Source organism: Netta rufina (assembly GCF_964035555.1).
Source record: "Netta rufina genome assembly, chromosome: 7".
NCBI classification, from domain to species: Eukaryota; Metazoa; Chordata; class Aves; order Anseriformes; family Anatidae; genus Netta; species Netta rufina.
In genome coordinates, this window is record NC_140130.1 from 17,730,681 (window position 1) to 17,750,623 (window position 19,943).

At 50.1% G+C, this 19,943-nt stretch overlaps 1 protein-coding gene across 2 annotated transcripts in view; it reads right to left on the reverse strand.

Moving 5' to 3' along the window:
• PAX2 (paired box 2) overlaps positions 1-19,943 on the reverse strand; it is a gene marked incomplete at both ends in the record, with an annotated part of 80,161 nt that overhangs the window by 17,263 nt on the left and 42,955 nt on the right. For both annotated transcript variants that reach the window (XM_084290434.1, XM_084290435.1), the window contains 2 exons: positions 5,579-5,705; positions 7,491-7,666. In XM_084290434.1, coding sequence (XP_084146560.1) covers positions 5,579-5,705; positions 7,491-7,666 — 303 coding nt within the window. The remainder of the gene's footprint in view (positions 1-5,578; positions 5,706-7,490; positions 7,667-19,943) is intronic.

Genomic DNA, 19,943 nt, shown 5'->3' on the forward strand with positions numbered 1-19,943 from the left:
CGTGAGTGATTATCATATTCCATTTTCAGGGCATTGGGGCATCCAGAGATGTGCCCCACAGGCTGCTTGGCTGCTGGCAGCTGTGATGCTGTGCAGCAGACTGCTGGTCTGCATCTGGAGGATTTGCCATCACCAAAGCCAAGCTGTGGCCCCTAGCTGATTGTGAGAGAGGTGTTCTCGAGGCAACTCAGTCAAGCCTTGACCAGGGCTGTTGGTCACTGGTGTCAGAGGCTAATGTAGATTGGAACAAAAGGGGGATTTTCATCACTATGAACAAGGAAAAGGGGAAGGAAACGCTCCCCCTCTCAGTGTAACAATATAAGTGCAAGCAAATTTAATGGTCAGTTTTAATCATTACGTAAAACAGCAAGATGGATCAACTAGTTTTACATTTGCACCATGTGGCTGTTTCCTAAAAGGTTGAATTCTAGGGTGGTAACAAATATTTTGACAAATACAGAATTTACACTAAGCATGGTTATTCAATTTTTGCTAAATAGATGAACTGCATCTGGGCACATTTATTTAAGCAATTATGTTGTTTAACATAATTTGTCTTTACATATTATTGTATGGGAAAATAATGAATGAGTCTGTATTATTATTTTATTAGATTATTAACTTTTTACTTGTGATATGTGTCAAGTTGTATTTAGGTGGAATTAGAATTCAATTAAAAACAGTATTTGTAATTTATTCATGCTAATTATATAAAATGACCACAAGTTCCCTGACTTCCTAAATATATTGGAACAAAAAAGACAGGCTTTTCTAAGCAGATTTTGCATTAAAAATGTCCTATTAAGTGAAGGAAAAGATATATATATATATAAGAAGGAAATTGAACTGATTTTAGAACCTGAGTTTAGAACTAATAGATCTCATCCTTTCACACCAAGCATAATTCACTCACTGACAGAGGAAAACAAATGTTCCTGCTTTTTCAAATCCTAGTTTGTTTCTTAGTTTTGAGTGACCTGGTTATTGAACTGAACAAAATTCTCTTCAGTTCACTCACTAAGCTGAAACAAAGGAAATATTATCTTTTCACCTTGCAGGAGGCTGAAGTTCTCAAAAGATTGTTTATAATTTCGAAAAACTTTGGATCCAGGTGTCTAGCCAGTGATTTCTCCGTGCTTAGTATCACAACTTTCTAGAAAATTTTCATAGAAATCAGATGCTGTTTAACTACTATTTGCGCATGACTTTCAGACATATCAAATATGCTTAGTTTCAGTAATTATTTTTTTGTACATTTATGTTGAAAATATTAACTGAGTTGTAAAAATGGACTTAAAGTGGGGAAAAAGAAATCTGACCCCATGCCAGAGGTAGAGGTCTGAAGAAAAGGGAGATCTATGGGATCTGTGCTTTTTTGGTGCCTCTGTTTTGGTGCCTCATGAGTGGCTGTCAGAATTTTTCACCTTGGATGGTACTTGTTCCTTTTGGGAAAAAATTATTTCCCAAAGAGAAGGAACCATTTTCTGTACAGAACCTGGTAGCTTGCTTGATGAGTGATGGCTTTTTTTTTGTTGTTTTTTCTTCCTTTGGCTTCTCTTTTGCCTTCTGTTTGTGGATCTCACTGGCTGTAGTAGACTGGTAAGTGAAGTCTATTTAGTTAAAACTGACAGGATTCAATTAAGGGAAGTTGTTCTTTACCTTTCCTGTAATCTTACAATCTATCTAGTAGGTAAATCCTCCCCTTTAGTGGTATGTTAATATGCAAGTTTGCAAGCCATCCATCAGAAGTCCATTGTGTTTGATTTCCCATAGTGCTGCCTTTCTGTTGGATAGCCTCTGGGCTAGCTGACTGAGTTGGAAAGGACTCCACTCCCAAACTATTCATCTAAGTCCCCTGCACTCACAATCTGGTTTGAAGACACCTCCCTTCGGGCAGGTGTATTCCAAAAGATGTGGCTTCCGATGGTGTTTAAAGAGGGATCTTAACCTTTTATTCTCAAAGGATTTGAGGCCTCAGTAAACATCTTGTGATTTAAAGTACTGCTGTCACTGCTGCCAAAAACGCAAGATTCTCCTCTGCTCACCGCTGTAGTGTGAGCTGCTGAGTACTTTCCAAAAATCAAAGACCTGTGGAAACTACTGAAAAAAAGAAAACTATAGAGGTTTTCTGTGTTTGCCTAGCCCTGTACAAGTTTATACTAATCTGCCTGATCTGTTTGCCTTCAATAAATACAATTGAAGCAGAACATCTCTTATCAACAGACGTCTTGTCTCGGTGTTCAACTGCATGTGCTTGTCTTATCTGGGTATGTTGAAGTCTGGGTCTTTGCTTCTAGGAGTCCTGATGGGAACCCAAAGACACTGCCCAAGACACTGTCAGGGATCTATGCCAGTCCCTCAGATATACAACATCGAGGCAAGATGGAGCTGGCCCATTGACCCGTGTGTGGAGGAAGAGATGAGGCTGTGTTCTCAGGCAGCTTTTGAGAGCTTTCTCTCTGGTCCTTCACAAGAAAGCTGTGTATATATGCATTGACTCTCCTATACAAAGGACAGTGGGAGCATGTTTCCCAGCCTTTGAATAGAACTTGGTGGCTTGGGCTTTGGGGAAGGCTTTCTTGCATGTTGGGGAGGTGGCCGCCAGTTTTGCAGAATTTCTAGCTCTTCAATTTTATGAAGCTCACAGACAGATAAGGGGACTTTAGCATCGTCTGTACATAGTATTTCAGTTAGTTACTTTCTATTGAGGTTTTGATGGTTTTTGGAGGGGTGTATTCTCAGACCTGTGGGAGCTGAGGGAGCTTGCTGAGGAAAGCTAGTCATGAGCCAGAGAAAGGAGGACTTTCTCTAAGGTCTTCTGAAAGGGCAAGAATCCAGTGTCAGACAGCTTTGGTTTGGAAAGGACTATTGATACCTTTCCTGCCTGGAAAGACTGAGTTGGGGAAACATTCTTGTAGACTGAAGCTAAATCTTATATCCTGAAATAACTGCACACAGAACTCGTACCCTCCATGGGTGGACTTGTTTCAAATATCAGCTGGCTTCATGGACTGCCCTGGGACAAGAGGAAAGCGGCATTTCAGAAGTGACACTGTAGCAGCAGAACAGGTAGCCAGCAGTTCCATACTCACTATTCCTCCAATATCCCTTTCTGGGAGAGGGAGCTGAGGTCCCAGCCTCTTTCTGAACTCCTAGCCAGGGCTAGATCAGGAGGCAGCCTTGAGTTCCTCACCTTTCTGGTCCTTCCTGAGAGCACTGCCCAGCCCCACAGCAAACACATCATGAATCATTCATCTTTAATAGATTATGCAAATCAGGGACATCGGATCAATGGAGATCAATAACTGCAACCATTTAATTGCCAACAAAAACATTTTAAGAATGAGCATTATCTGAAGTCCTTTCTTGGGTAATGGCACCATTAATCCAAACATTGGATCCTGGCCTAAGTGTAGAGGAAAAATTCTCTGCCCTTCTTTCCTCACCGCCTTTCAGGGTGTTAAGGGTTTTTTTTCCCTTCTCATTTCCAGTTTCTGAGTTTCCCCATCATTACCACCATTGAACATCTCCCAGCGCTAATAGTTCTGCTTTTGTTACTCTGCGCTGATTGAAATGTTGCATACAGATTGAGATGTTAGTGCTAAGTTGCCACCTGGGAATGTCAAGCTGGGTCTGAAATGAACTTTTCTCACTCTTGGATCCAGATGGATCAGATGGGGATGTTCTCAAGCCGAGCTGGGAGTGTTGCAGGGAGCAGGGTGCGGATGGTGCGGGTTGGGGGGACAAAGAGAAGATTTTCTGCTTCAGCCCACAGCCTCTTCTGTAAGGCCAAATCTCTACCCTCCTGTCCCCTTGCGAGAGCCATGTACAAAGCTCAAAGCTCATGCAGTGTCCTCAGCCTTCAGGAATTCAGCTGTCATGGTAATAGGCTGGAATGCACCAGCTTCCCTTAGGCAGCAGGACTGAAAAGAATTATTTTAATGGCCTCTTTGAATATCAAACTCTGTGATTTTAGGCACCTCACCTTTAGATCACACTATGGGGGTCTGCCTTCCGTGAAGGGAGGACAGTCCTGCTCTCCTGCTGGCTGTGCCCCCCTTGGGGAGGAGAGTATTTCCTGTAAGAGCTGTAGATCTGCTAAATGGTAGACGGATGACTATCAGCTGAGTTTTGTCTTGCACATACGAATACAAAGAAAGGTGGAACAGTTCTACCACAGCTGAGCCATTTTTCTGGTTGGCTAAGAAACTGTCTGGCTGCAAGGATCCTGGGTCAAGCCTGGTAGCGGTAAAAGCCCTGAAAAATCTGGGGGCATCACACTTTCTAGGCACTCCCTAAATATGCAGTTCACCTCCCCACGGTGCTCCATTTCACAGACCTCACGCTGGATTCCCTTTGTATTTAGGGTAACAGCTACTGATCCCCCTGGTCTCAAACTTCCTGGCAGCCGGATGGTGCATGCAGCAATATCCCTAGGACCAGCGGCTGTGGCCTCAGGGGCTGTACCCGTGGCTTCTGCACGGCAGCATTAAGGCACGAACTCTGCTCCCTTGGTTCTGTGACCCTGAAGCCTGCTTTTTGGCCAAGAGGCTACAGCTCCTCTTGCTACCAGGATCGTACCTCTGCCACGACTTACTGCTCGGCTCTGCTGTGGGATTTCTGAAGGGGTCACAGCCATTGCAGTGCAAGGGAAAGTACCACAGAGGGGCCAAGCTCTTGGGCCTTGCCCCTGCTTTAGTGGCCTGGCAGGAGGCAGGTAGGTGCATGAGAGGAAGCAGCGGTGGCTGAAGCCCTGCAAGAAGGGGCTGTGACAGCACAATGTCTATCCCCTTACGGCTCCAGCGGGGCCGGGACAGGCCACCTACCACTAGCAGCAGGCTGGCGTGCCCCGCGGCCCCAGGGACAGCCTGTGCCAACCAGGCCTGCTGGTGCAGCCAGCAAAGAGGAAGCTTCTGTGGAGCAGAGGCTGCTGAAACTGCCTCCTGCTGCTGTGCATCCCGGTCCCTCCCTGCTGCACTTGCTCTCGTTCATTTCCTCCTCCAGCTTCCCAGTCACACCCCAGTGTAATGTGCCCACAGGTAGGGGAGGGAGGGAGGCTGTGAGCAAACTTCATTTGCCAGCTGCTGAGGGCGACCCCTGGGCTTGCCAAGAGGGAGCTTCACAGTCAGCTCAGCAGCCCTGTGCTTAGCTTGCAAATGCCCTTCCCAGTGCCAGGGCCAAGTAAAACATAAATCACTATTTCCCCAAGAAAACCAAGCGTGGATCATGGAAGAGCCACGAACCTCTCATTGCCAGACACAAAGGAAGGAGCCACCGTGTGCATTCAGACACACCTGGCCTCCCGGCACCCGTCCCTGGGGCCCAGGGCACACGAGCTCCTCAGCCGCAGCCGGGGTTACCTGTCCTCGAGCCACACCTGGGCACCTCTCGGTGCACCCGAAATGCCACCACGCTGCCCTGCCAGCCTCTCCTGGCCCCTTCCTTCCTCCCCGGCCTCTCTGCCTCTTTCCATGCTCGCCACAGAGGGGTATCTTGCGTTAGCAGAAAAAGCAGAAGCTAATGGTGATGAGGGAAATAAATAAAAAGCTTGGTTCTGCTGTTCGGTCAGGCAGCTTACCGGTCACCACAGGGTACGTCTGGGGTCCTGACACATTTGTCCCCAGGTCTGGGTTAGCAGAGGTGGATAGACTTGATTTGACTTCATCGAGACCAGGGGTCAGAGCTGGGAGGGAGTACTCATTACCCTGGGGAAGAGAGGAGAAAGACAGCTCGCTATTGATGCGCTGAGAGAAAGGGAGCAGTGTACAGATGGGGGGGAGGAAGAAGAGAGAGGCAAACCCCTGCACAGATGGAAGAGGAGGAGGAGGAGGAAATGGAGAAGATGAAGTGACAAGAGGGCTGCGGGGGGGACCTGGGATGAGCTATTCCACCCTCCTGCGCCTGGCTGGGAAGGGGCAGAGGGGTCGGGCCGAGCACGGGATCTGGCCCCGTACCCGTGGCGTGGCCGAGCCTCCATTCGGTGCTGCGAGGAGAGGGGCTGTCTGCCTGTACAAGCTCAGGCGGGGAGAAAGGGGAAGTCCCTGTCCCCTGCTCTTGGCTGAGGGAGCTGGGGGGTGTTTGCCCTGGTGTTGGGGACACTCAGGGCAGAGCACGGCGGTGACAGGGGCGCCTGGGCTGCGGGAGGCAGCCGCTGTCGGCCCCTTGCAACCCAGCTCTGTGCTGGGTCGTCTCCCTCCCCTCTGCTGCTACCCCTGTCCTAGCTCTTTAAAAACAAACAAAGAAGCCTCATCCCCTGCCTCTGTCACTCTGTGCACTGGGGTATGAAATTGGGGAGGGGGGAGCCACATGGCTAACAGAAGGGTGGGAGGGGGAGAGCCATTGAATCTGAAAGGGTGTCCTGTCCGAGAGGCTCTGGTAATTGCCTTTTTATTGTGGCAGCCTCCGGACCAGACACGGGAGCTGGAGAGACCGGGAAGGCTACAGAACAGCAGGAAAAGTTGCTCTGATTAATATTACGTTAAATTAAAACTGATTTTCTGCTCTTTCTGCTGCGTTTTTTTCCATGCGCTTCCCCAGCCCCCTCCCCACGTCTCCCCCTCCTGCAGCGGGCTCCCCACACGCTGCCCCCTCCCCGCCCCGTCCCTGCCTGCCTAGGACTGCCTCGTCATTTCCAATTCCTTCTCGTATTGATCTTCCTGTAGAAATCAGTTTTGTAATTAGCTGCAAATTAGGCCTTCTACTGGGGGTGAGCCTGCCCCCTGATTTATCACCAGAGTAATTCGCTGTGATCGGAGAGAAATTAAAATGAACTCAATTAGGCTTCGGATTTGCTTTATGGGCCCTGCTCAGAGTTTCAGGGGGAAAAATGACTGTGCTGGTGCTTAATAGTCTAATGAAAGTAAATAAAGGTTATTCATTGTAATAAACCCAGGGACTCTGGGATGAAGGGAGTCCACAGCCAGCCTCTCCTTCTCTTCCTTTGTTGGTTTATGGCTTGGGGCGGTTTAAAAAGACTTTTGATTTTCATTTTATTAAGACAAACAGCTTTTGGGATAAAAGGCTGGGGGAGCGGGGGAGTAAGGGAGAGGGGGGCAGCACCGCAGAAGTACAGAAAACTGGGTAGGAGACAGGAGTCAAGTCTCAGCTTCGGGCTGTGAGGGAAAATGCTCCGGGCCCGTGAAACCCTGCGAGTCGCCGGTGTGCCCTGGGAGCGCCGCGATGTGCCGTGGTGGTGTCTGTGGGCACGTGCTGCGGGCACCTCTGCAGGGGGAAGTGGCCGTGGGGATGCAGGGATAGTGTGGTGTGTGTGGCACGTCCGTGAGGGGAGACAGCTTGTGTACAGGCATACATCGGTGCAGCGATACGTGTACAACTAGAAAGTGCTGTGAAACGTGAAGGCGATGTACGTGCAGCGGTGGGTCAGCAAGAGAACGAGGGGTGAGGAGAGGGAGAGCGGCTTCAGTGAGGGAAGCTCCCTGCCATCACCCTACAGGCGCCTGCGGGTCCGCATGGCCAGGCCGGGCCCTCACCTGCTCAGATTTGATGTGCTCTGATGTTTGAAAGACGTCAGGGTAAGAAGGACGCTCAAAAACTCGATCTAAAGCTTCCAGCTGCTGCTGGGTGAAAGTGTCGCCACGAAGGTGCTTCCGCAAACTGTCCACGCTGCTCTGGGAGTCTCCGTTGGGAACTGAGCCCTCGGACACATCTGCAGGGCACACACAGAGAAAACAGGGAGTTAGCACCACCCTGCCTCGGGGCGAGAGCAGAGCACAGGGAGAGGGCTCCTCTGCTCCCGGGGCTGGGGGGCAGGCGAGGGCCGCGGGGAGGCCCCTTCCCTCCGCTCTGGCCTGCCGGGGGCTCCCGCTGCGAGCCAGGCTGTGGAGAATGGCATGCAGCTCAGAGATGAGCGGCAGTTCCACTGATTTTCAGTGTTAAAAATCGCCAAATCTCCATCGCTGAGCAGAAAATGGGAGCAAAGCGCAGCGATTAGCATCGCTCGGAGGCTACTAGGGAGGCAGCTCACAGGAAAACTGGGGTGCTGAGGGTGGGCTTGCACTGCACGGGGCTGGGGAAGCCTGCCATGGAGAAAGCCCTCTGTTACAGCCTGGAAGGGAGTCAGTCTGTTGTAGCCACCAGTCCCAGTAGAAGTTATGTCTCCACTGTAATTTCCTTCTCATCTGATCATGTCCTCTCATAGCCCAGATGAGTCTTTCATCCCTTGGATAATGTGAATGATCCTGCTTCTGACTCCATGTTTCACCAGAGACAAGCCTCTTTCTCGGAGCGCTCTGTCCCATCCAACATGCGTTGGTTTCTGTTACGACCTCTGTCCCACTCTGCTACATATTAGCTCATAATTTAACACAGCCCATATCTGAGTTATAAAATTCCCTCCTAAAAGAGGTGAATCTCTGTCTGTGACTGCCCCCCTTCCTACCCAAAATGAATTACTGTATTGCAAACGTAGGCCTGCTCTGTGAGAGTCAGTGTTCCTTGTAATCCTTTGTTCTTATCAGGAAAAAAGCCTTTTTCTGGTAGAAGCATCATCAGAAGCACATCTCAGTCCCTGCAACAGCCCTCTGAAACAATCCAATCTCCCTGCAGTGTGTCCCGTCACGTTGTAGGTATCTCGGTCTCTGCTGTGCCATCCCGTGTCTCTTAGAGCCCACTCATCCCCTCTGAGGTGAGTCCATTATAAACGTCCTGCCCCATCCAAAGAGAATCTTTCCCCGTGATAAACCATCTTATCACCCATCTGTTTTTTTTCCCTCTTATCCCCCAACTCAAATGAGGTGCATTTATCTCTGTTATAACCCCTTTTTATCTGAAGTGAGAGAGTCTCCTGCTATTAGCATCTGTCACATCCAAGGTGAGTCTGTCTGTTAGAATCTCCTGTCCCAGCTGAAGTGAATCTTCCTTTGTCATAATCCCTCATCTCATCTCAGGCAAGTCTGCTCATTATAATCTTCTCCAACTGTGCTGAGTATCTTTCTGCTGTCACGCCTCAGTCTAACTTTGGTGAGACTGGTTATAATCCTCTGTCTCATCCATGCTGATATATCTGCATACCCTCCATGCTGAATCTCTGCCCACCGTTCTATCAGACACAAGCTGCGTGTCTGATAACCCTCTCTGACCTAAGATCAGGTTCTCCCTCTTACACCACAATTACCTCCCTGCGTTTTCACTATTGTTCCTCATGCGTCAGACTCTCTCAGTGGCTTCCAGTCTGTGAATTTCCAAAACCTGCTGTCTGACAAGGAGGTGGTCGAGGGATCTGTACAGACCGTTTCCCTCCTCCGAGTGACTGAGGGTGTGCTCATGGCCAGGCGATGCTCCCATCAGCCCGGAGTGGCATTCTCTGTGCAATGGCCAGAGCCATGCCACTCTGCTGCTTCATCTTTTAGCTCCTGGCCGGTGCCAAGCTGGGTATTGTCCTGGCACAGTTAATGCCCAACTGGTGGCCCTGAGTAATAACTGAGCCTGCTGCCTTCTGGCTATGAGATATATCCGTTTATAGGTGATTATACGATATGATATAATCAATAGTACATTATATACAGTAACGTAGTACAGTACCACTCACAAGACCATAGAAAATATTACATATTGATTTGTCCCAGCCAGCAGCCTTCCCTCGAGCAGCCCCTTCTCTCTTTCTCTTTCTTTTCCACCCATAGGCAGAGCAGAGCTGTTTACTGGCTCTGATCCCTGGCATTTTCTCCTCTCTTCAGGCTTATTTGCACAAGGGAAAATTCTTAACTTCCCGAAAGCTGGAGTTCATGACATAGTTGACCAAGAGAAAACAAAGCAAGGACTTGGCTTGCTGGGTTGCACACTGTTAGTGCAGTGTTAGCAGGCTGTTACTCAGCCCGGGCTGTCACTGCAGGGGCGGCTGTTGGCAGGGTGAGGCATCTGCAGGCTCGGGCCCCTGACTCCAGTGGGCACTGCTCTCTGCTGAAGGCTGGCACACAACTCCTGGGGCCAGGATCAGAAAAAAAAATGGGTGTCTCTGTATCAATGCTTGCCTCAACCTCTCTGCAGCTTGTGAAGCTGTTTGCCTTTGAGGATTTTTCCACGTGTCAGTGTGCGTGGCTGTGCACACCATTATGTTAATACACGTGGGTATTTTTGCAGAAGATCGTGATTCTGGTACGCTTGAGATTCTGCATCGCCATACGTGCCTGAGCAGCCATTTGTCTACAGTGGCTGTTTTAGGTTCGTTTGGTTTTCCAGGATGGTAGCCCTACAATATGCATGGGGTTTGGTGTGAGCAGGCGAGTGTTCACATAAGCAGTAGAAGTCGCACTGATGGCCACTAAACCAGGTTTTACCCCGAGAGGGTTGCCCTGTGCTTGCCCGGCTTTGTGCACGCATGCGCTGGTATTCGCAGCCCCTGCCTGGCGGCTGAACCCCGTGCACACGTGTCCCCGTGCGTGCATGGGCCATGCCTTTGTGTGAAGAAGCTGAAACCACAGCTTCCCCAAGTCGCTGTAGGAGTCTCTTTTCCTTCATTTATTCAGGGGCCCTTCAGATCTTGACAAATCTGTCACTCTAAATTTGCGAGAGATTATGGTGCTCTCTCCCTAGCACGGAGAGAGGTGATATATGATATCTGCTGCCCCTATTGATTGCCTGATCTGGTGGCAGAGGGCTGGCGAAATGAACTTGAAATGAACATCATGCCTCAACTCATTGTGCGTATAATACACTACTTAATCCCACATTTTTCAGCCGCTATGGAATTCAATTGATCAATCATGTCCCTCTGATAGTACTGTTTTAGGGGTTATTGCTGCTCTGCTCACTGACCTTTTTATTTATTTATTTATTTGTGTCGGCGTGCGTGTGTGTGTGTGCGTGCACGTATGTGCATTTGGCACACCGAGGACCAGCTGATAAGAAAGCGCCTGTGTAGTCAGTGGGAAATGAAGGAAAAGGATGAAGGGAGGAGAAAGGGAAGGCATGGGGTTAGATAAGGAAGCAGAATGATCAAAGCAAGAGAGTAGATAAGGAGAGTGAAAAAGTTGTAAGGAGAAAGGCAATGCTTTAGTTTAGAGAGGAGCTTTGGAGATGGGGGGTGCTCTGTTGTGGCCCAGGCAGACCAGCTGTGCCCTCCAGCTTTAAAATCTACAAAAGGGAAGAAACTTCTGACAGAGGACTGTAGGCTACCTAGAGGAGGACCTTGTCTAAACAGCTTGCAGAATTGTTGGTCTTAATAGTGGTATGGCACCCAAATCCCAAACATCACAGAGCCATAATATCAGCTGTGCATATAGGATTCTAGTTAGAAAGCAGAGAAAGTTTCACCAAGATAATCCTGCAAGGCAGATTTATAGGTCTTGTGTTGCTAACACTGAGACTTTCACAGTCACGGATCATTATATTTTCTTCAAAACCAAAGGATTGTAAATCCCCTGTATTTGTTTTCCGGTGTCAAAACCTATAGAGGTTGTGTTTTCATTTTTCACCTGAAGCTGCCAGGGCAGAAACTTATCTCTGTTTTTAGATCAAAGCTGCTATTCCCGTCTGAGCACATGACCCTGTGAGCTGGAGCTTCAGAGAAGAAGCCTCAGATACTGTAATACACAACCTGAGGGAGCTGAGGGTTGTCAGGGTGTGGGCAAAGGTGGCAGTATGGAACAGGGAGGGCTTGGGGGAAGAGATGGGCTCTGGCAAAGGCTGATGGCACAAGTGGAGGGAGGAAACGTATTGGAAAAGACTAGTAAATGCCATGAGGAATGGCACTGTGGTGGTCAGCAGCAGCTTCAGCTGATGAAGAACACTGCTAGGAGTAAAAGCTTACGGGATGAGGATTTGCAAAGAAGAAAGCTCTCAGGAGGGGTGTTGTGGTGAAGCTGCAGGATGAGCCTGGGAACAGGGAACTGCACATCACTTTTCCCAGTTCCCTTCCCACTGGCCCGGGAACCTCAGCAGTAGTGTGACACAGGGCACCTCTCCGTTAAATCAGGAGGATCCGAACAAACAGCCGGAGAGGTGAACCATGGCCCCGGTCACTGTGTTCCTCACAAGAGCACACGGTTGCTGTCAGCGTGATCAGCGCTGGCCTTGCACGTGTGACAGGAAACATCTCTCCTCCCGAGGGGCTGCCAAGGGAAGGTACAGAGCCAACACTCAGCATAAACCTCCGGCACAAGACACAGAAATGCTCCACAGGTGTCACAGAGGTATCCTGACAGATAACAAGGAAACACTCTGCCAGAGGACACAGGAACAACCTTAACTACATCTGACACGAGGACTATGCCCATTAAGTAGCTCCCAAACAAAGAGACGTTCCCAGGCCTGGAAGCCACAAAGCCACCAGCATGGACAAGGAGCACAAAGCCATGCAGTACAGGTGCTTCCCTGGTAGGAGAGCTGCCGGCCAGGTGACGCAGCAGAACCCCTCTGGTTGCCCACGCCTTCAAGGGAAATGCATCTGTCTAACGTGGCAGCGCTGAGTCGGCTGCTGAAACGCCATCCCTCCGCTCCAGCGAGGTGACCCTGTCCTCTCCTGCAGGCTGGCTTTGTCACCGTCCCCTCTGCGGTGCTGAGCATGGAGCAACCCTTTGGTGGCCACCACGTCCCTACCAGCACTGTCCCCTCCCCAGCCATCCTTTGTGTTAAGACTGCTCTGTCCCTTTATCCCGTTTCCCTTTGCTTTTTTCCCCTCTGATGTGCTCGTGTCCCAGCGCAGCCCAGGCCTGTCAGGCATCTTTCCTGGCCATCCCCCGGGGGCCCTTCACAGCACTGCCAGTTGTTGCAGTTTCAAACTCAATTGTTCTCCTCGGTACTGAGGCAAATGGAGTCATTAATTACCTTCTATCGGCTGGGCCGAGTTCAGAACGCGATCAATAGCCAGCGCTTGTCATTCACGGCAGCCAGCCCCGCGCGGGGCCGGCAGGAGCCCCGCCACCTCGCGCCCGGGCTCCAAACCCTGGTGTCGGGCTCCTGCTGGCACCCCCGGCTGAGCTGGGCCCTGCCTCAGGGGAGATCAGGGACAAAGCCCTGGTCTGGGGGAGCAGCTCACACGTTTCCACATGGTCAGTGTCTGGGCCTGGTGACTGGGCTATGCGAGCTGGCCCAGTCTGGCTGCTGAGAAGTATCTAGAAGCTCTGTTTTCATCCTCAGAGACTATTAAACCAGTACTCTGCTCCCCACAGTAGAGACAAGGGAGTGGCAGCCCCGCTCTGCTCATTGTTTCACCTGGGTAACTTTCATACCCTGCTTGGTAAGGTTTGTAATAAGAAGACTCTAAAATTCAGTCCACATTTCCTTCCAGAAGAATTTCTGCAGTCTTTTGGGCAAGATGAAAGAAGGCACCTTCTCGATACGGGTCACTTTGGCATCTCAGCACTTTGTAGTGCTGCAAGAGTTGTCACTTATGGCTTCATTTCCCATAGCTGAACTGGCGGGGAGGAAGGTGAACCTCAAATTCAGGTGGAAAAGATCCCAAGTGAGTGCCAGACAGAGACAACAGAGCATGGAAGGGGCTGGCAGGATCCAGCAATGTACAGAAAAGGAACATTTTTGGAGATCTACACTGTGACAGTGAGAGAAGATAAGAGTTTGGGTTATGGCCAGTATCCTGCAGAAACAGGGACGGTGGGAGGCGTGCTGGAGGAATGTCACCTCAGGGCAGTGGGTCAGCTCTGCATGTGTCCAGATTCCTGTGTCCATTTACCTCAGAGGAATCCGCAAGCCTGAATCCGAGTATGCAAATTGATGATCTGTGCTGCTCCATGCCTCTCTGTGTAATTTAGGTGTGTAAGCTACACATAAGCTGTGCGCATTTGTTACTTGCATGCTCAGGCTCAGAAACAAAGGGGTTTTATGTTTTGAAATGAGGGTGTAGCTCAGGTGAGCAAGGAAGGCTGCGTGTGCATGGAAGTGAGCGTGCCGAGCGAGGGAGGAGCGAGGTGTGTGCCAGGGCCTGGCAGCTGGGCGCTCCTAGCATGGGGGCTGTGCGTGACGGGGTGCGTCAGGAGCAGAGCTGGGCAGTGCGGCGTTAAGGCAGGGCCTACACGAACAAAATGGCAATGCTCAATGAGAATGTAAATGAAATGAATTGTGTGTGCAAATGTGTAATGAAGTGTGTACTCAGATCTGTCTTGGATTATCACGGGAGCATGCAAATGTGCATTTAAGGAAGTGAGTGTGTGTATGCGTATGAAAATCGTATGGATTTACTACAGCAGCTAAGTGTATGATTGCAAATTTGGCCCTGGAAAACCAGGTCTCCGCAGAGCTAGTACAGTCGGCCCGCCCAGCTGCACTGAGAACTTCAGTAAAGGCGTTTCCAGGTGTTAGCAAATGGCTGCTTCAGATGTGGGTACGACACACATGACAGTGTGTGTGGGTGTGCAGATGAAGTGTGTTAGCCCAGGAAGCCAAAGCTGGTGGTTTCTGTGCAAGCCATCGCGACAGCTTTGTGACCTTTGGGTGTGCTGGAGGTGAGGGGACACACTCTGCTCTCAGGCTGTTGTAAATCTGCAACGATTCCCTCACCTCTGAGGAGTCACTGGGGATTTATACCATTGTAATGAAGGACAGAGTGTGGGACCAATATCTCTCACTAGCACTGCTAGGCTTGACTGGTAGCCAGACGGAAATGCAGCCGCCTCCAGGAGCCACTACATCTGCTTTGTTTATGTTGGCGGGGTAGCAAGCAACATTGTCACACAGCGGGCCGGATCCCCAAGTTAGTGTAAATCTTTGAGTCTCTTGCACTCGGTGGTTATACTGATTTACACATCCTGAAAGTTATCAGAAGGGTTATCCTGATTTACGATGCTGTGGTGTCCACCACGTCGCCTGTAGTGCAGAGGCTCAGGGAGAGCTGCGGCAGCAGGGAGGCAGGGTGCTGGGAGCTCTGCTTTCCCCTCTGCCAGGGCTGAGAGGTTCGCAGCATCGCTGGCACGCGCTGACTGCCTCAGCTCCCTCCTCACACCTTCCTAAGCCTGTTTGTTGGGGAGCTGCTTCTTGGCAGGATCCCCTTTGGTAAGCACATAAAAACGGGTGCCTTTTGTTAGCTCCAAAGGACAGAAGCAATGCAAAAAAATTACATCGCATGCAGCCCTAACTATGCTTGTTTAGAGAAACTGCTTGCATTTATGAAGTCTTTGGTGCGGAAAGCAGGGTTGCAAATGACTGCATCAGAGCGACAGTAAAGGCCATTAATTTCCTGTTATGTTTTCCTGTGTTGGGGGCTTTATTAATTTAATTTTACACTGTCGAACAACAGCGAGCGCTGACACCGCCACACTCAGAGGTTTTTTTTTCCCAAGCAGTGCTTTGCCTGACATGCAAATCAACACTGCTATCAGAACCGCTAGAGACAAGGGAGGGAGCACGGGGCTGGGCTGTTCCCGGCCAGCCTCATCACCCAGTTTCTTGGAAATCCCTGAGAATCCAGCAGAGCACACTGGCACCTGAGAGGACACCAGCACTAGGGCTCAGCAGATCAGAATCAGGCCATGGATGCCTCTAAGGCGCAGTCTAGAAAACCCAAATTCCTCTTCAGCCTGCTTGGTTCTGCTGGCTTGGTCCCCCACCAATATGCCTCTGAACCCCTCATCTCCTTTTGTTTCCCATGTTCTAGACTCTCCTTTCCTTTCCTTTCCCTCCACCTTATTTTTCCCTCACACACGCTTTTACCTTAACCTGACAAGTCAGAGAAGGCCGTGCCTGCCCCTGAGCCAGATGCTAGTGAATCATGTTATTGGAAGCTCTTCTGAGTCAGCACTAAACCAGTGCTCAAGCAGAGTGTTTTTAGAGCTGCCATTTTTGACGTGCCATAAAACAAAGGCTCCAATCACTCAGAGTCATTAAAATTCCCATGGCATTTTTTGCAAGAGTGCAGACATTAACCTGGCTGTCCTGAACAAAATCCAGCCTGAGTGATTACCCACAGCATATCTTAATTCTCCTGTGGTTTCATTTGGACATGGCACAGCAAAATTTCAATGTTGATGCTCTGTATTGTTCAACATCTGCCATGGTCCACCCCAGAATCAGCCGCATTTCAGTAGCAAATGAGATACATGGAATGAGCAGGTTAATAAACGATGTATTACATAGGATGGGTAATTTTAAAATGCCGTGCAGTGAAAGAGCTACAGGCCTGCAATATGCTGCAGTCAGCTTGGACTGGCACCATGCAAACTCTTTTTCTGAATGCTCATTCGTGTAATAACTGTACATCCTTAGTAATTTGGAATCTCTTTGCATGAACTCATATAAAGTCCCTTAGTGATATATGAGAGATCCTATATTGGTATGACCCTATAGAAGAAGTATGTCAGATATGTTCCAAACTGGAAGAGGTGGGCTGCAAACAAGAGGGGACCCAGTCATCAGCAGCACCCAGTCAGTCAGTTTCACAAACAACAGAGGCAGTGCAGAGAAGAGCCATAAGTATCTTCGAGGCTTAGCCAGCAGTATATTTAATATTTATTTCACTGGGGTTTAGTGAAGTTATCCCCAAATCTAGGATGTATCTGATCTGCTTGCAAAGTCGACTCCTATGTCCACGGCCTACCTCATATGCACCAGACGCCAAAAGCCAAAGTGAAAAACAACAGCTCCTTTGGGAAACCGGTTGGGGAAACGTGCCTGTCCTTTATAACAGACTTTGCTAACACATGTAGGAGAGGGCTTGAAGGCCCTCAAGAATTCATGGATGTTTCATATGCAGTAACCAGCTCAATAAGGTTTAGTCAGATGCCTTCTAAGCCTGTCCCAGTGCAGGCCCCTAGCTTAAAAGCAGGATAACACCTCTGAGCTCGCAGCAGAGGCAGAGCCAGTGAGAGAAAGAAATCCTAGCTTACATCCAAATGGAAATTGTGATATCTACAACCGAGCTTCAGGTCAGGCACTGAGCTCCTGTGCACCTCCCTGTGGTTGTTGGCTTGTGTGGGAAGAGGACTTTGTACCTTGAGCCTGGTGGAATGTAACTTTTAGGATGACTGGATGGATGAAGGAAAAACAAAGGAGAAATAGGCACCTAGGCATCATTTTTAGGCCCCTCGACAAAACCCTGACATTTTAAAGAGCCTTAAATAGGCATGAAATGCATTTAGCACCTCTTGATGCATGGGAAAATCGCCTTCAAGAACTGTGGCTGGAGACAGAAGAATGTCTCCCACGTCTGGAGAGAGAGGTATCCATAGCTGCTTCTGCCAGGCCATCTACTGCTGTCAGGGCCGGCCTCCACGTGCAAGGACACAAAACGCTGTTCATGTCAGGCGTGGCTTGGCAGCCACAGAGGCAGCTGGATTTCCTCGTCCAGTATTCCCTGAAAGGTTCCTAACACATTCACAAACCACATTTTTCTTTAATTCAAGTTTTTGTGGCAAAATCAATCACACCTTTTTCTACCTCTCTCCCCTGCACTTGTCACGTCCTTGCCCTCCTCTGTCCAGCCAGGATTCTCACGGGCTAATCACGCGGTGAGATCTTGTTGCTTCCCCCTGGGATCCAGTGAAACAAGGTTGGAGGATCTGATGCTATCACTTAGGGAAGCAAAGAGCTCCAGCTTTCCTTTGAAACAGCAGCAGTCCCTGCTTGGGGAGGAGGAGGGGGGGGGTTTCTCTCTGGCCCTGACCAAGAACAAGGTGCTCAGTGTTTTCCTTAGCCCAAGAAGACACCCCTCTCTAGGAACGATTTCTGCCTATGAACAAGTGATGCTTAATACTACAGCGATGTAGACTTGGGAGCGCAGAGGTAGCCAAATTAGGAGCTAATTGGTGCACTGGGGATTGCCAGTTGGGCCCCCTTGGCTGCTGGGATAAGATCGGGGAGAGAAAAGAGAGAGAGACCGGGAGGGAGCACGAGCCGTCCTCCGCCGACGCCTCTGCAAAGGTTGGGATTCCTGAGGCCGCTGCTGTCTCGTGCTGTCAAGGTCAGCAGGTTCGGGTTCACTGAACGGTCAGGATGGTTTGAATTACTGGCACTGCTGCCGATGCCTCCGCTGATTGCGATCCGTCTTCCAGCGCCCGCCGCGGGATGCTGCTCCCAGCCATGTGCTGCGCGCCGTGAGGGGCGCGGGGAGTGTCGGAGAGGCAGATGCTCTCGCTAAGAGGCTGAGTTTTTAGGAAGATTTAAGGAGCTACGGCAATGCCAAGGAAAGGCACGTGCTCCGTGTGCTGAGCACAGGGGTACCAGGCTCCCCAAAGAGCAGTTCTGGTCCATTTACCTGGAGAGCTGCCCCCCGCCACTTTCTGCCTTTCACAGAAGTTAGCAGAGCGGCGTGAACAGGGCCTACCAAACCCTTATGGGGTGAAAAACCTGTTGTGAAGATTTCTGTCCAGTTTTATATAGGTGGAGTGCTTCAGGGCAAAGACTGACCAGCAAGCCTTGAAGCAAACCTTGCTGCTAGGACGCATCCCGTTGTGTGAGCGGGCGGACAAAGGGCAGGGGCGGCTGCCAGCAGGGAGCACCTGCAGGTGTCTGGGGAGCCGCCGGCCTGTGCACACCCCGTTGGCATGCCTGGGGCCTCTGGGAGAAGCTCACCAGAGCAGGAGGGGAGAAGTCGGGTTTGAGCCTGTACCGCAGGCTGCTGGCATCATGCACATGCTGGGGGGCATCAGCGTGCAGCCGTGCCCGCGCTGCGCATGTATGCTGCTGAAGAGTTCACAGCAGAAGCAAGCGTGTGAGAAAGAGAGCGGGATGGGGTCAGAGAAGGACCAGGCTGTGGGGGAGTCGTTCCCAATGGTTGTCTCTGCCAAGACAGTCTCCCCAGGCGTCACGGAGTAGAGTTCAGTGGGGTTGTGCTACAGAGAAATCTGCCCTCTCTGTTCAGAAACCGCAGTGCTCACTTTGCCTTCCTATTCTGAGCTCTGCCGTGTGCCTGTGTCACTTAGCTCCTGGGTGCAGTCAGCTACACTTGCACTTATGTACCTGTAGCTTTCTTGGTCACACCTCCACAGCTGTCTACCACACACATTTTTGCACGACTACAGCTGGAGGCAGGGCAGTGCCGAGTCCTCTAGGCTCAGCTATTCCAGGGGCTTCTCTGTGCGGCCCGATCCCTGTGCGTTAGGAAATACCTCGCGCCTACCTTCGCCTCTGCTCTCAACTCCTCTCCCAGTTCCCTCTTCCGAGGCAGAGCAATGGGCTCTGGCAAGAAGGGTCAGGGACAGTGCCCGGTATCGTGCTGCTTTACATTAATGAGATACACACAGTGTAATCCGGCAATGGAGTCAGCTCTACAAAAGGAGGTAATAGCAGGCTGCCATGAACAGAGCAGCTCAGGTAATTGGTTTATCTATCTAGAAGCAGTAGTAGCAATCTCTGCACAGACAGAGTAGCAGTAAAGTCTCTTCCTTAAGGCTATTTCCTTTGTCTTTTCAATTGCTTGCACATCCATGTGAGATAGAGAGAGAGAGAGAGAAAGAGAGAGAGAGCTAGAGAGAGAGAGGGAGAAATGTTAATTTGTGAATTAATGGCTTTTCTCAGCGGAATTGTAAATTCAAATGTCACCTCACAGGGTGACACTACGCTGGGCTGCTGAAGAAGCAATGATAAGATCCCCCCCATCCCCATGCCGACATATACCCATGCCCCTCCCCTCCCCGAGAGATAGCTGCAGAGTGGAACATGCTACTTTTAATTTGCAATAACACCACGGCAGAGGATGCGAGGGGGAGCGCTTTCCAACCCTCCCTTCCACAACAACCCGGGCCACATCTTTCCCGTTCCACCGCTACCTTCTTCCACCCCCTCTTCAATCCCTCCCATTTTAAACGGAGTCCAAGACAACGCATTATCTCAACTCCCCCCACCCCAAACTAATCAAAGGATGAGCTAAGGGAGGGCTCTTTAGAACGGATGCCTCTGCAACCCTCTCCTCTCCTGCAATAATCAGGTGAATTAATGACCCTGAAGTTAAAGTGAGCGCTGATACTCAGGCGTTGTGCAGCGTAGGGGAGAAAGCCTTCATTGTTTTCGAGCAGGAGGCGGGCAGCAGCAAGGGAGAT